The following is a 15,015-nucleotide window of genomic DNA, read 5'->3' on the forward strand; positions in this document are numbered from 1 at the left end:
GGCTATTTATTACACTTCTTCATATGGGCCTAATTTATCCTATGTACTAAACACACACAGTTTCACAGCCATATAACATCGGATTCGGAACTAGGGACTTGGACAGGGACAGGATCTCCTTTGTACCTGCTTGTATAATAATAGCTAATAATATAATATATATATAATAATATAATATAATAATTCCTAAACCGGGGTCCAGGAAGGAGGACCACACCATCCTCATTCAACTTTTCTATCTCAACCCTGGTTCTGAAAGAAAAAAAGCACATCCACTGAAACATTACGGTCAATGCATTCCATATTTATATTATACAAAATATATCTGATGAGGAAAGCCACAGGGTGTGCTGGCTTTCGTTGTTACTCAGCACTTGATCAATGAAAGCAGTTGATTACACAGTCAACTCACCTTACCTTCTTTCTCCTGGCTGAGTTAGTTGCAGATTTCTAGGTGAAAAGAAAACTAGCACACCCTGCAGCTCTCCAGGGCCAGGGTAGCCGACCCCTGACTTGGCAGGAGGTGTGGATAGATAAGGGGCAGACAGCACTGTGGCATGCTCTGCTGCACGACTGCAAGTTTTACTGCTGTTCAATAGTTCCTGAAGGTGGGGTTTTTTTGTCCTTATTTAATTTGTGTAGGCCATTATGGTTTATATTATGTTCATAATGTTTATTTTCTACCGATATAGTAATCCCACTGATTGTCCAGACCTGGGGAGTGTGAAATCGGAATTTCTTTTGCGACATTTTACTTGGTTTCTGGGTTGAATGATATGTTTCCAAAATCAAAAATGAAAGGTGAGAGAAGTGTGTAATAATTTGAGGGTTGAACAAGAGGGTTGAGCAAGAGGGAGTCAACCCCTATCAGGGATTAATGTCTCGGATGAATTAACTGCAATCACTTATTTCATCTGAGATCGCTGATAAGGATACAAGCTACACCTGCAGATGGCATATTCCACTGTAATTGAAAACAGGAGCAGACCTGCATCGGTGTGTGCAGCCATTTTAGAAAATCTGCAAATAATGGTTGAAATTAACCCAGATCACCATCCCGGAAAAGAGTTGTGAACATCAATAAAGCAGGATCAAGATTTCACCTTCCTTGACTCTAAATTTGAGAAGGAATAAGATTAAATAAAGATAAAGCACAAACAAATTATTTTGGCTTCCTGCTTTTGCATTTACGTATTTATTTGTCGTAGACTTTCACAGATGTGTAAATTAGTTAACAGCAGATTATTTCCAAACACAGTAAACTTTTTACTGCATTTTGCTTCCACACAAAATAAGTGTAAATTCCCGTGATTCATTGGATCAAAAATGTACCTGGAGTGCAAAGTTGTGGTATGCACTATGATTTTCATTTGCACAAATGCACAATATATTCTGTGAAAAAGTGGCCTTTTAAAGAAATGAATCAACAAATGTATGCCCTCTAGTTACATTTAAAACAAATCCAGACAGTTGGTAAAAGCACCTTTTGGTTTGAGACATTTTCCTGGAACACAAAATGAATAGTTTCCAGAGGACTAAAAGTGCAGGACATCTTGTACCATCAGAGAAGCTTGATGTCTGGCTGGCTCACGTGGAGCAGCATAATTGGCTTGCTGCTCCAGGCGGAGGGACTTGGCAGGGTCAGCGGATCGCCGCGCACAACAGCACCCCGGGTGCCTCGGAATCACGGTCATGAGCATGAGGCGAGACGGGGTGTGGGCGGTGTATCCCCCAGCTAACACTAATTGGATTAGATGGGGTACAATTGGCTACCAAACTGGGAGAAAAAGGGAAAAATCTGAAATATTGTTTGTTTGGTTTTTTTTTGTGCATTGTCCATGTATTTACCTCTACTCCTTTCTTCTCCTGCTCTCACACACTACTGAGAATCATACTGGAGTCAAGAGAACATCACCATACTCCAAAATACTGATGCCTTAACACAGGCTCTTATGAATGCCTGTGACATAATGTACAATCACACACACTAAACTGCAAAAATCTGCAATGATTATTCAACATATATTAATTGTTGTATGCACAAACTGTGATTTGTTTGCACATATCTCAGAAAGAACAACGTTAATAAACGTTAACAACAAAATAATTACAATTAAAATCTACATTTTCCCCCTTAATCTTACATAGTAGCTTCATCGTTAAAATTTAAGGGGGAAGAGGAGCACCCTGCTTCAATCACATTCCAGCTAAATGCAAGTCTCATCTTTTGACTGTTCAAAAGAACAAGAAATGCAAAAATGCATCAAGTACGACCACGTACACTCTGTGTGCAGTAAATTCTGAATCAAATGTAAAAAATGCAAATGTTCATGTAAAGTACTTAAAATGCTAATTATCTGCCATGTTAAGGCAACCAACCATTAATGTATGTCAAGGTGCAAGACCACATCCTCTTCCATAAAGTTTACAGCTATTGACATTCAGCCTCATATTTAAAATGCCCGTACTAAATATCTTCAGATTATTCGAGGATAAAAAGCCTAGCTTCACTTCTGGGCCCCAGTCCTTGGCTTATTATAGACAAGGAAGTCAGAGATGTCATGCCACACATTGCTGTCGTGGTACAGATAGTTCATGGAGGACTGCAGTGACGGCTGCAGAGTATGAGGGTGATACTCAAACAGCCAGAGAACAATGCCCCACACCAGAGCTGCAAACAGTGGGAATGGGTCTCTCTTAGGCTGCGGGATGTAGCCCTTCTCCACAGCCAAACGGGACAGGGCAAAGAGAATCCGAGACAGCAGGTACATATTGATCTGTGGGAGAGAAAAAGGAATTTAGGTCAATCTGATTAGACATTGCGCTGTATTCATCCAAGGCCTTATGTTTACCTGGTATCAGGTATTCAGTTGGGTTTAAAGCGAAAGGTCTCACCTGGCTGTTGATGTTGTTGTTGTCTCCGAACACCAGCCACCCTCCAAGGCAGGCTGCAAGGAAGGACTGTGACTGAAGGCTCTTCCCCTGGATTCTTTCCTGCAAGGCCTGAAGCCCCTTGTACGTGAATACAAAGTAGGCCAAGTTGCGGGAGTGAGTGTACGTCGCCTGTGCAATGGCTTTCAGTTTGTCTTTCAGGCTGTCATTCAGTTGGAGAAAAAAAGACACGTGTGTTATTATATTTTACATTATATGTTATATAATTTTTTATAATATTGTCAAATTCAAGTGGTCACCCCTAAAGAAGCATTAAAATGGCAAGCAAAAAAAATTATTCATATAAAAAACTTTTTGTTCAAGGCATTTCTAAAATGCAGTAAGAGATGCTCTTCAAAAAAGAAAAAAAGGCTGGTATACCTTCCACTTCTAAATAAAAATGTCATCACAAGGGCGTGGGGGGCTCGGATTTTCGCTCCATATCTAGATGATAGAAGGGACACAAACAAAACACACTGCATTTTGAGCTTTATTTACATACAGTACCTTAATTTGAAAATAACATTTTTAATGTAGCAATGCAATGCTTAAATATACACTCAGAGGCCACTTCATAAGGTAGACCGATCTAGTACCTTTTTGTCTCTAGAATAACATGGCCTAGTTTCAACAAGGTGCTGGAAACATTCCTTAGGGATTATGGCCCATGCTAAGATGGATCCATGCCATTTATTGCACATTTTGGCCCTACCATCTAAACGTTGGAGATCTGGGATTCGTCAACCCAGGTGACGCTGTTCCACTCTTCAAACATCCAGACTTGGCAATAATGTGCCAACTATTTCTCCTGCTGTAGCCCATCCACTTCATGGTTTGACACGCTGTGCCTTCAGAGATGCTCTTCTGCATACCACCGTTTGCCAAGTTATGCCTTCAGAGATCCTCTTCTGCAGACCACTGTTGTAAACAGATTTTAAGCTTTATAATTTGAGCTTTTGTGGTTTTTCGGTCAGCTTGAAAGTCTGCCCATTATCCTCGGACCTCTCTCATTAACCAGGTGTCTTCAGCCACAAAACTGCTGCTCACTGGATGGTTCTTGTTTATTGCACAGTTCTGTGAAATCTCCAGACCCTGATGTGGGAATCCCAGGCAGGCAGCGGTTTCTGAGATGTTGGAACCACCACATTTGGCACCAACAAGCATCCCACGGGCAAGTCACTTACATCATGCATCTTACCCATTCTAATGTTTGGTCAAGCAACAACTAAACCATGTATGCATGTTTTATATATTGAGCTGCAGCCGCATGATTTGAATGGCCAGGAGTACCTAATACAGGGGCCACTGAATGTAATTTGAATAATGATTAACTGGCAAGTGTGGACACATTCTGTGGGTAATGGTATGCACGTATCCACTTGAGATGTCAGCCACAATGCATTACTTAGGTTAAAACAAGGAGTGTGTTTTAATTTGAATGAATAGCTAGCTATTTTTTAGTGCTGTCAGTAGCAAGATGAGCTGAATACATTCACTACGGTTCACACAATGACAGCATTCCACTGACAGCCACTTGGTAAACTGAAGCCGGTAAGCAAGTTTAGATAGCTAGCTAACGTCGAGAGTAAATATACGCTATAAAGGAGTAAAAGATTACGTAGAATGCATGGGAAGGAAAATATCAAGGTCAACCAAATGGCTAGCAAATTAGCATTGTGTACTACTCAGTTCAGGAAACTGAGTAGTACACAATTAATATTATCTGGTACTCTACAATACATTCATGATCAGAATTCGTTCTCTGAGCAGCTGAATATGATAGACAAAACAAAACTCACACGGCTCCATTTCTGAATCCTTTTATAACGGCAAGAAAAACCTTATATTTTTCCTGCTGAAGCAAATTGTTTACAGTGTACAAAAGTGTTCGGATATGCTCTGGACCAGCCATTGCTCAAGATTGGTTCCGACGGTCACTTTTCATGTAACACATTACAAATAACAACGCGGGTGCAACATGAATCTGTACTCGTTTAGAAATCCCATGCGTTAAATGTATGGTTCCCAATACATCACACGTAATTTTAAACATTTGACCATGTTATTATTGGCACGAGAATCATAAAGCATAAATCAATCTTTGAACATGTTACTAAGATTTGTTTTGTCTTTTTAAATATTTTCACTTTTAACCCAAGCGCAGTACCTTTACAAAATGTAGCAAGTTCAAACTTGACCTAAGAGTTCTACATAGGCTACGGACACCCTCTGCTGGAGATAAATTGGCACAGAACTAGGAGTCACGCGAACGTTCACTATAATTTATGCGTGAATTCTACCCATATACCCATCGTGCAAGCTTGGGACAGGAGTAGGCTATCCTGATTTGGCTTCTATCACAACAGATTGAATCCTCACACATCTGTGTGATGATGTTCCAAGATAGGCCAAAATAGATAACAAGAAAATATTTGAAGGTTGGAAACATTGAAATGTGGGAAAAGAGTATTTTAATATATTTTGGGAAATTGGGAATGACTTCCAAACATTTCATTGTGTATTATCAGGCATCAGTCGACTACACAATTTGACACATCTGCATGGCCACACAAAACAAAATCATTAAACTATTACTTAAAATTGAAAGTGGTCGAATTATAGCCTACCTTAAAGAGAAACATAGCTTGTGACACATGTACTCAAAAAAATGCAGTTCAAACTACTTAAAAAGTATCAGTATTGTGTTCCCCAGGCATGATGTGCATGTGAGTGATGCCCGCTGTTTGCACATTGGGAAAACCACTGTGGGGTGAACCATTGGCAACTATCGCTGAGCAGAGGGAAAGAGGAGAGAGAAGGCAGTATTTTTTCTAGGAAGAAAAAAATACTTTAGGGCCAAAAGTAGTTCCTGTATATATACCTGGAAAAAAATAAAAAATAAAAAGCAACTACAACCGCTACACACATTTTAATGCAGTTTAACTACCACCAAACTGATGTAAAATGTAATTAAACAAATAGTTTAACTGCATGCAGTTAAATAACTCGACAATACTGTCTGCGGCCCATACATTATATACGGCAAAATATTTGATAGAAATAATGTTATATTTCAGAATGTTATATTAGTTAAAAAATGTTCAAGATAAAATAATAAAGCAAACTTGAAAGCTGATTAGAGCACTGGTAACATGGGTACAGCACAAAAATATCTTTGTTGCTTTGGAAATGGCTCAGAAGAATTAAAAACATAGTAAGATTTTTAAGGTCTATAATGATTCCACTATCCGAGTGCGAACATGTACCTGGAATGTTCCGAGAGGTTGACCATGCTTTCCCACCATCCTTCATTCAGTTAACAAATACTAGCTTCTTAGTGTCCTAGACTCACCTCAACAGAAACAACAATGTTTCAAATAAAAGAATACCAACTTAACTTCAGAAAATTAGCCGAACATTTCAAACTGATCCAAATGTACCTTTCGAGCAAATGGATATGAGATCTTCAGCTAAACAAGTCTAGTTTGACAATAACGTGGCAGCTATCAAATGCAAATAACCAGAAACAGCTGAAGGTCTTAAGTGTGTGCTTACAATCTGACCACAAAACAGCCAAGTGTCATCTGTTGGAAAAGACAAGAGAACAACTTCACCTTTGTATTTTATTTAAACTTCTAAACAGATTAACATTTTACACCAATTATCTTCCTGTACAGATAAAATAGTGAAAGAAATAAAAATTAAATAGCATTTAAACCATTTACCCTTGTTTACTTAAAGGTTAGACTTTACAAAAAGAATTACAGGAATTCATTATTAACATGATTTACAGCACTCATTTAATATACAGAGGGGGGTGTTATTACTGAGTCTTATAGGAAATATCCATATATGCCATATCACTGGAAATTCATAATTTTGCCTCCAACTTCATTCTGTGCCCTAGGATAAAGGCTCTTTTTTTATTTGGACAAGGACTGCAGAAAAAGGTTCTGCTCTGAACAATGATTGTTGGACAGAGATAATGCAGTTCTTACTTCTTAAACACAATGTTCTTTTCCTTGGTGTGCCAAAGTGTGTCTCAATATAGATACTACATTTTATGTGCTCTGATAGTGTGTAATTAATGTAAAAGCAATCAAGACTGAATTAAGCTGAAAGCACTGCAGCTTGTGGGCTTTGTCTTAGAAACAATGGTTTGCCGCAGTGCCTAGAAATGACAAATGCTGGTGTCACATTTGCATGGTGAGTAATGCAATAGTTTTTAAGAGCCTCAAAGGGCATTACTCTTGATTAGATACTTGACAAACATTTCTATTTTCACATCCAGTGCTTTAAGTAAAACAAAAGAAAATGGGGTCATTCATGCCATTCTACAGAAAATGTGCAAATCCATTAGTGTATACATAGCCAGATAAATACATATCAATTTTTAGGCAGGGGGGGAACATCTTTGCGCACACGCGGGACAGGACAGACAGTGGCAATCCCTTCTCTTCAGATAAGCCTGTAGAATTGATTCTGTGCATACGTTCTATATTAAGCTTTTGCTGCTTCCAAAAGGAAAGCCATTGACTAACCCCTGTGAACACATGCCAAAGAATGGACAAAGAAAAGAAAAAGCTCTGGGGGGGGGGGGGGGGGCGTCTAAGACAGTTCAAGTCTGCATGGCCTACCATTGTGGCTCTAGAAAGAGAGTTTTTCACAGTACTGCAAGACTAAAATAGCTCAATTTGATTGGATTCAGACCAGTGTGACATCTTTACCATGAATTCCATGTCAAAGGTTACAATTAAAATCACCTCCCTGTGTTACTTCACCTCACAGACAGACAGTTCTATTTGGGAACGTACAGATAAGTTACTCTTACATCATCCAAGCTATTCTCTTAATACAGTTAAACAGTTAAAACTAACATCACTGAGAGAAAACGATTGTAGGGCCCAAATGAACTATTCTGAGCTCATAGCTACTTTCCTGGACAACAACCAACAGGAAGCAAGGCCCTTTACAAGTAGGAACATTGCTGCCACACCCATTTATACAACATTTGCTCTAAAAATATATTGATAAAAGTGTCTTGCAGTTTTCTTTAATAACATACCATTTCAGAAGATTCATTCATGACACAACTTGATTCAGGAAGCCCCCCCACAGATAGTTTTACCCGCAGGGGCTAAATATCCTGTAAAGGGTGGGTTACAAGACCCCAATAATTAGCTCTATTAAATAAAAGCATTTCATTGCAATGGCAGTACATTGAGCTTCATTTCTCATAAATACATGCAGGTGCACTCAGTAACAGGTTTCTGCTACTCGCCGATCATTCAACCCCTTCCCAGATCACAAACCCTGATGAGAATTTTTCAGTGTATACAAGGGCACAAACCATGAATATCAACAAACATGAAGTCACATTGATTTGTCTCCAACTAGTCGTTAAAACGGTCTTTGTCCAAACTATTTTTTTGAGCCTCCGCAACCTCAATTTAACATGAGATATTTTGTAAAGTGCTTTTTTTCCATGGAAAAGGACAGAAATAAGAGATAAATTAAAATCAAGTAAAAATCAAGATTTTCCATTTAAATATTTAGCTGTAGCTAAACTGTAGCAATTCTGTGGTTTTGTTAAATCAAACTTTGGTCAAATCAGTCAGACTTTTGGATCAGTCAGGTACACTGAAATCACACTATCAAAATGTAACCACGTGTTTTTGAACATTTAAGAAAAAATAAATTAACGTAAGCTGTACTGTAATGTTATAACACTAGAAAGGCCAGAGCCGACAACATCGGGCATTTTGACTTTAAAACAAAAATGACTCCAAATGCAATACCCTCCACAAAAATATTTAGGATTCAAATAAAAAAAATAAAAATTACTCCGCAAAGAAACAATTTGTGCTATTTTCTTCACAAAATAGGCTCTCCAAATTGCAAGACCAGGGGAAGGGAGAAGTGTGTGGAGTTTGCAATGACTGAAGAAATGACTTAAAAAATATTGCACTTAGTATTTATTTATATATACATTTTCCATTTTGTGTTTTGCCTTGACTCGCACATTTCAGCGCTTTTCCCTGTATGCCTGCACATTTACTTCAGCACATTGCCTTAGCCTATACAACAAAACCTCTGTCATTTAGAAATAAGAATATCATATCAGCCGTGTCCTTTATTTCAAGAAAATAGCTTTTTAGAAACATATTGGTCTCATAATAGTCATGAAATGAGGTGTCTGTAGGTCATGCTGGACAGCCCGGTGGGGTCAGGCTTGGTGGTTCTAGCCAGGTTCTTGGCCTTTCAAGTGTTAAACAGGACATGGTCCATATCTGTATTAGAAATGAAAGATTTCAGGCACCGATTTAAAATAGATAAATTACACCACAATGTTGCGAATGACCTGACAGTCATTCGCAACATCGTGAAATAGCGAAAGTAAACATGCGAGGTTTACTCAAAGCCATCGAGATCTCATCCCCGTTAATACTTTGTCAAAAAGAAAGCTTTTGATTATTTGAACAGTCTTGAGCATGGACGGGTGGCTGGGAAAGTGGAGGGAATAGTGCAGTTTCCTGTGACCGTACGGTAACCCCGTGCGTGGCGTGGAGTTCACATTCAGGTTCACGGTGAAGCCCCCCCCACTGCGTACTGGGTGCAGGAGTCAGAGCAGGGGAGGGGCAGAGCGGGCCGGGGGGGTTCAGGGGCCCCGCGCCCCTCCGCCACCCCCGCTCCCGGCCCCCACGGGGGTCCGTAAAGCAGGTCCCGGAGTCAGCGCGTGGGCCAGGTCACCGGGGAGACCGGTCTCTCCCCTCCCTGCTGCAGGCAGCGCCCGTCTGCTGGTAACCCGCGGAGACCTCCGCGCCTCCCGCCAGGGAAAGGTCAGACCCAGAACAAACGCCCGCGGTGGGGGACCCCAAGCGGACAGGGGGGCCTGGGCCCCGGCTGCGCCCGTTACTCCTGTCCAAAGCCTTCCGTCTCTTCGATCGCAAACATCAGCTTCTCTTTCAGCTGCTCGTAGCTTCGGTAGGGCGGCAGGTCTAGTCGGTTAAAGCTGGGAGAGAACACACAAATATTACACAAAGACAAAATGGAAATCACAACTGTACCACACTCAGCATTGAACAGCATTGAAATACACAACGCAACCTTTATTCCAGTAAATGCCAAGGTAATAAGCAGCACTTGTTCACTGTTGCCATAACAAAGTATTGTTTAATGATTAACAATTTATGATGAAGAATTTAACAAATTCTGATAAATCAAGGCTATATTATTCAGACCTGATGTCAAGTTCTAAATTCTAAAACAGTTATTTTACTGTCCTTTGAATTTGGTATTGGGTCATTTGGAGACAATATTTTAATGAGACACCAATTTGAAACACACAGCCCTACAGATCAGACACCACTAAGACCCCAAGCACTCATGTTTAGAAATAACAATGTACTTCACATCAAACAGAAATGTAATTTTAACATTCATATTTACTATATATTAAAATGATTTGTGAATATCTATAATATTGATAAAATATTGTCCTCTATGTCTATTGTTTAGATGACTTTGACATATAAGAACAAATCTTAATCTTGCAAATGAAAGGACACTTGAACTTCAAAAAGGGACTGCAGAGGGTTTTTTAATGAAATGACTTTTTAAATGAATCTGAACGTGTTTACAGCATTCGTACAGCTGAACCTCCACCTACCACGTGTGACTCCTGGGCAGCCAGTTCTCCTTTCCCACTTTCTCGATGCAGAACTTCTGTGGACCGTTGCTCCCTGAAGGAAAATAAAAAACACAGGGTCACTGCGACACAAAACACCACTCAGCTGCTAATATCTCCCCCTTGTGGAGAATCTTCAGCCTGCTAATGTGAGTGAGTCCGTTAGCATGCTAGTTAGCATGTTAATTAGCATGTTAGTTAGCAGGTTATTTAGCAGGTTGGGTAACCAGTTAGTAAGGTGCAAATGTAATGTTTTTCATCTAAAACATAAAAAAGGTCAAAGACAAAGTATTATTAATTGTAATAAAGGGGTTTGTCGGAGAAAGAGGGTGGGACACGGCCATGTGAATTGGGTAACTGACGGTCCCACTACCCCCAGCTCTTACTCACCCATGAGATCGGCGAAGCCCCCTACAGGCAGACGGCAGGTCCCCGTGACAAACTGCAGCAGTCTCATCCGCTTCTCGTTGTCCATTTCCTTTATGAACTACGGAGGCAACAGCACTAGCACGTTAGCACGTATGAAAGCCAGCATTACAAAGAACTGCACATTTAATTATTGTGCAAGTTCCTCCTCAACTGAAAATGCTTTGGTTGCACTGCTGAACAGTCATTCGGTCCTATAGCTGCAGTAAAATAATATTCTGTTTTAAGCACAAAGATGGGAGACAGAATGCAAGGTCAGGAAGGGTTTGTGTTTGTGTTTCTGTAGTAAAATGCACAGATCATATGACTGATAAAGGGGATTACATGTTCTCAGTGCCTGCTCTGGCAAAGCAGTTTCATTCACTACTTCAAGCTGCAACAGAGATCATTATTTCCCATGATGCGGCATTCAGACATGTTTTTCTGGGTATGGTGCCCCTGTGGAAATCCTCGGCGGGATGAATCTCTGGGAGGGCCTGGCGTGCGTGGTGTTTTTTTTACCTGCCAGAACCAGAGGATCTGCTTGCTGCTGCGGGCATAGTGGCGGTAGATGGTGCTCCTCTGCCAGTCCGCCAGGTCGATCTCCTGCATCCCGCACAGCATCACCTAAGGGCAGATTCAGCCCTGTCATACACCATCGCTACCACGCTAGCATGGGCTTCAAACGCCCTGCCCTGAATCCAGCCAACAGCCCTGAAACAGCGGCTCTCAAACTCAGCCACGACCCATTTCAACCTTTAACCCTCTAACGTGTTAGATCACGAGTATGCCACTCGGAGGGCTATTCAAATACTGACATAAAAAAAGAAGTTGGAAGTTCCTGAGCATGAGCACAAAGCAAATATGACGTAATATGCGGAACAATGTGTGGAAACGTAAAGCAATAAAATGGAGCTGTCACTAGAAAAGATAGAGAGAGCAGCAAATGAAGAACCTCTCTCATATGGCTCCTTTTCCAAAATCAATTATTAATACAAAATGATTTGCATTGAAGAGGCCTGAGGCCTTTCTTTATAAACCGAAAGAGCAGTACACTATGGGAAAGCTGGATCTGCCGAGTTTCTCCATAGCAAGTGACACTTTTTGGCAGCTGACCAACAGAGAGATACTCTTAATTTCCCATCCTCTGCATCTCCCTCTGCAGGTGCCCTTTGGTGAGGGACCTAAACCTACCTCCAGCTCCTTGGCATCAAAGTACTGCAGGTACTGCTGTGGGAGAACTTCATTGAAGCCCTCGAAGAAGGCCTGGGTCTGCTCCTCCACGCCCCGGGACAGCCGCCACTCAGCGACGAGCCTGCAGCAGGAGCAGTCAGAGAGCAGCGGAGGGTCACACGCGATGAAAACATTCCCCTCACCTCACCACCCCAAACCGCCCATGAGAACGCCACCTAAGTCAGATGTTCTCCTTCCTCAACGGCGGAAATCCTCTTTCTTTTCCGGCGAGATTTACGTGTCAGAAAAGAAACCTTCTGCGGAGCCGTGCGGAGCTGAGAACAAATGTGAAAGGGGAGGAGGAAGCGCTCCCCAGACTCCGGTGCAATCCTTTCAAGCTGTTCCCTGCGTCTGCCTTCCTTCCCCGAGGTACAGAGCGGTGCTGCGGAGGTCAGAGGCCCACCTGATGTACTCCTCCTTATTCTCTTCAGTCACCACAACATTGCTTCCGTCTGCTTTCAGCTCGTGGGTCGTGACTTCTCCCAGGATTTCCTTATCCACGGAGAAGTACATCTCCAGACCGCATTCCTCAATGTTGTTCTCTCTGAATATAACAAGGAAAACCAGGAACATTTCATTTTTAACATCATATGTGAATGAGGAGGATTTACAGAAATATTATTTGCCAGTAAAAGCTTTAGACTAAATGCACACCTGCATATTGTTTTCAACTGGCCATAAGACAAACTAACTCACTTGATCCAGATAAGGGAATTGTAGAATTCAGGATCAATGGATTCCAGATCTTTCAAGCACAAAGGCTTGTTGAGAATACGCTTGTAGAACGGCAGCGAGAACCCCGTGTCGATGAATTTCCCGTGGAACAATGCCTGGAAACAAATGGAGAACAATGCTGAAATACTTTTTGATGAACACATCTCTTTTTCACAGAGATCCCGCACTTAGCAGGGCCATAAATTCAAGGTCCCGTTCCCCTGTTTTCCAGACCCCATAAAAACTTTACAGTCCACTGAGTCACAGATCATCAGTCAAGCAACATAAAAAAGGCCCTAAACAACCCTGAAATGAACACTGAATCGGATATAATGTATGCAAAACTAAATGCACACTAAAATAACTATTACACTTTTTTTGATGGTATACTAAAAAACATTAGCTTATATTGATGGTCTCCAACAAAGGAAATTAAATATGCTTTCAACAACACAATTTTAACATTTTTGAGGATTTTCAACGAGTGTGGGCTTCCTGCTTCCAATTCCATCAGGAACGCAATGAAACAGCATTAGGGTTTCTCTGGCAACCGATCGAAGCTCACCATAGCGATGAAGCGGCCAATGAACTTGAAGTACTTGAGGTGGTCCGGGTTGATGTAGGAGGCGGGGTTGATCTGCAGGCAGTAGTTTTCCTTCCCGGCATACTCAAACAGGCAGTACATGGGGTTCAGCACCTCGTGGGACAGCAGGAAGAACCACTCTCTGCACAAATGTCACACACATGTTAAACCCATCACCTCCAAAACGCTGCCTTTAATTAAACACAGGACATACGCATCTTTTGTCTTCAAGACACACCCGTAGAACCGAAGAGGCAAACGGAACTACAAACTTCCTAGCGCTGACCTTGCCTGCTATCTAACTCCCCGATCCCGCATTCCCAAAATTTAGCCATGTAGAGAGGGGACTTAAAAGGCATACCATGCATGACGTTTACCTTGATAATATCATAAAATAACCATGCTTAGGCTTATCTATGATGCACTGGCAATCATCTTTGCCAAATTGCTGCTCTTTAATCTCCATGTGTTATTCTAAAATATGTTCTTGGCATGGTTATTTTCTGTGTGAAGAGGGGTATGTGTGACTACAGAGCCTGTGGGGTAAAAAGTCAACCTTCCCAGCTATTGAAAAACAGAGGTCAGAGGAGAAGACCCATTGATTGTAAACAGAGGACCACAGTAAGGCTCAGAAATCCTGCATAGTATGCCTTTAAGGAGAGGAAATGTATTATTTAGGCCACATGACTCCCCGGTCAGGTGTCTGTATAGCACCCCTGACCTTCTTTACATGTCAAATGCTACACTGTCCACAGAAACGGTCCGTATCATCTGATGGAGACGATCACATCTCTGGGGTCAAAACTCAACCCTTGGGCCGGTTTTGAGGACGCTGAATAGTGAATAAACTTAAGGGTAACGTCAAAGATTCTGCCCTGATTCTATGAAGAATATTTATATTTGAACCTTGTCTCACCCCCCCGGACAGAACGGGACAGGAGAACTTGCCTTGCCACTCCTCCGTAGTCCAGGCCCTCCTCCCCAGGAAAGATGATCCAAAGCCTCCGTCGCAGGTCTTGTGGATTGAAGCTCATGATCTAAAGCAGCCAATGAGAATACAAACCATTAGTGTCACCGACTACCTGCTTTTGAGAAGAACGGCTTCAAAGATTCCGTGAGGCTGAGAGACTACCGACACTGGGCTAACAAAACTCTGTGTCTGTAACTTGTCATCTTATGTATAAACCCTTTAAAACTATGTTTACTCTGAACATTTACTCTTGACATTAAGACATATAGACCATGAAAGCAAATACATTAACATGTAGCCACAAACGCAGCTGATGTGGTTGTTAGTGACTGGTGACAAGCTAGCCACCAAACAATGCGCAACTAATGTGTTCCTTTCACTTTGACATCTTGCATTCAAAAGTGTAAAAACTATATTTTTACTCTGAATTTGGCATTTAGCACCGATTATGAAAGCCAAATTATTGTTCTACAAAATGAAGATGAAAGCCTA

At 41.3% G+C, this 15,015-nt stretch overlaps 2 protein-coding genes across 2 annotated transcripts in view; both read right to left on the reverse strand.

The window, feature by feature from the left end:
* Positions 1 to 1,179: 1,179 nt before the first annotated feature.
* pxmp4 (peroxisomal membrane protein 4) lies at positions 1,180 to 4,863 on the reverse strand. The gene is made up of 4 exons (XM_061220603.1): positions 4,731 to 4,863; positions 3,313 to 3,375; positions 2,896 to 3,094; positions 1,180 to 2,777 (listed from the first exon to the last, which is right to left on the reverse strand). Exons 1-4 carry the CDS (start codon positions 4,841 to 4,843, stop codon positions 2,508 to 2,510), a joined length of 645 nt encoding a protein of 214 aa, XP_061076587.1. The 5' UTR covers positions 4,844 to 4,863; the 3' UTR covers positions 1,180 to 2,507.
* A 1,677-nt stretch (positions 4,864 to 6,540) lies between these two features.
* The window catches only part of LOC133109914 (E3 ubiquitin-protein ligase Itchy-like), a 28,010-nt gene continuing 19,535 nt past the window's right edge, over positions 6,541 to 15,015 (reverse strand). Inside the window, exons 16-24 of the mRNA XM_061219659.1 lie at positions 14,502 to 14,590; positions 13,536 to 13,695; positions 12,953 to 13,086; positions 12,660 to 12,800; positions 12,218 to 12,338; positions 11,546 to 11,650; positions 11,009 to 11,105; positions 10,601 to 10,673; positions 6,541 to 9,943 (exon numbers count right to left, since the gene is read on the reverse strand). Coding sequence (XP_061075643.1) covers positions 9,844 to 9,943; positions 10,601 to 10,673; positions 11,009 to 11,105; positions 11,546 to 11,650; positions 12,218 to 12,338; positions 12,660 to 12,800; positions 12,953 to 13,086; positions 13,536 to 13,695; positions 14,502 to 14,590 — 1,020 coding nt within the window. The 3' untranslated portion in view covers positions 6,541 to 9,843. The remainder of the gene's footprint in view (positions 9,944 to 10,600; positions 10,674 to 11,008; positions 11,106 to 11,545; positions 11,651 to 12,217; positions 12,339 to 12,659; positions 12,801 to 12,952; positions 13,087 to 13,535; positions 13,696 to 14,501; positions 14,591 to 15,015) is intronic.

This window comes from Conger conger, chromosome 14 (genome assembly GCF_963514075.1).
Source record: "Conger conger chromosome 14, fConCon1.1, whole genome shotgun sequence".
Classification (NCBI taxonomy): domain Eukaryota; kingdom Metazoa; phylum Chordata; class Actinopteri; order Anguilliformes; family Congridae; genus Conger; species Conger conger.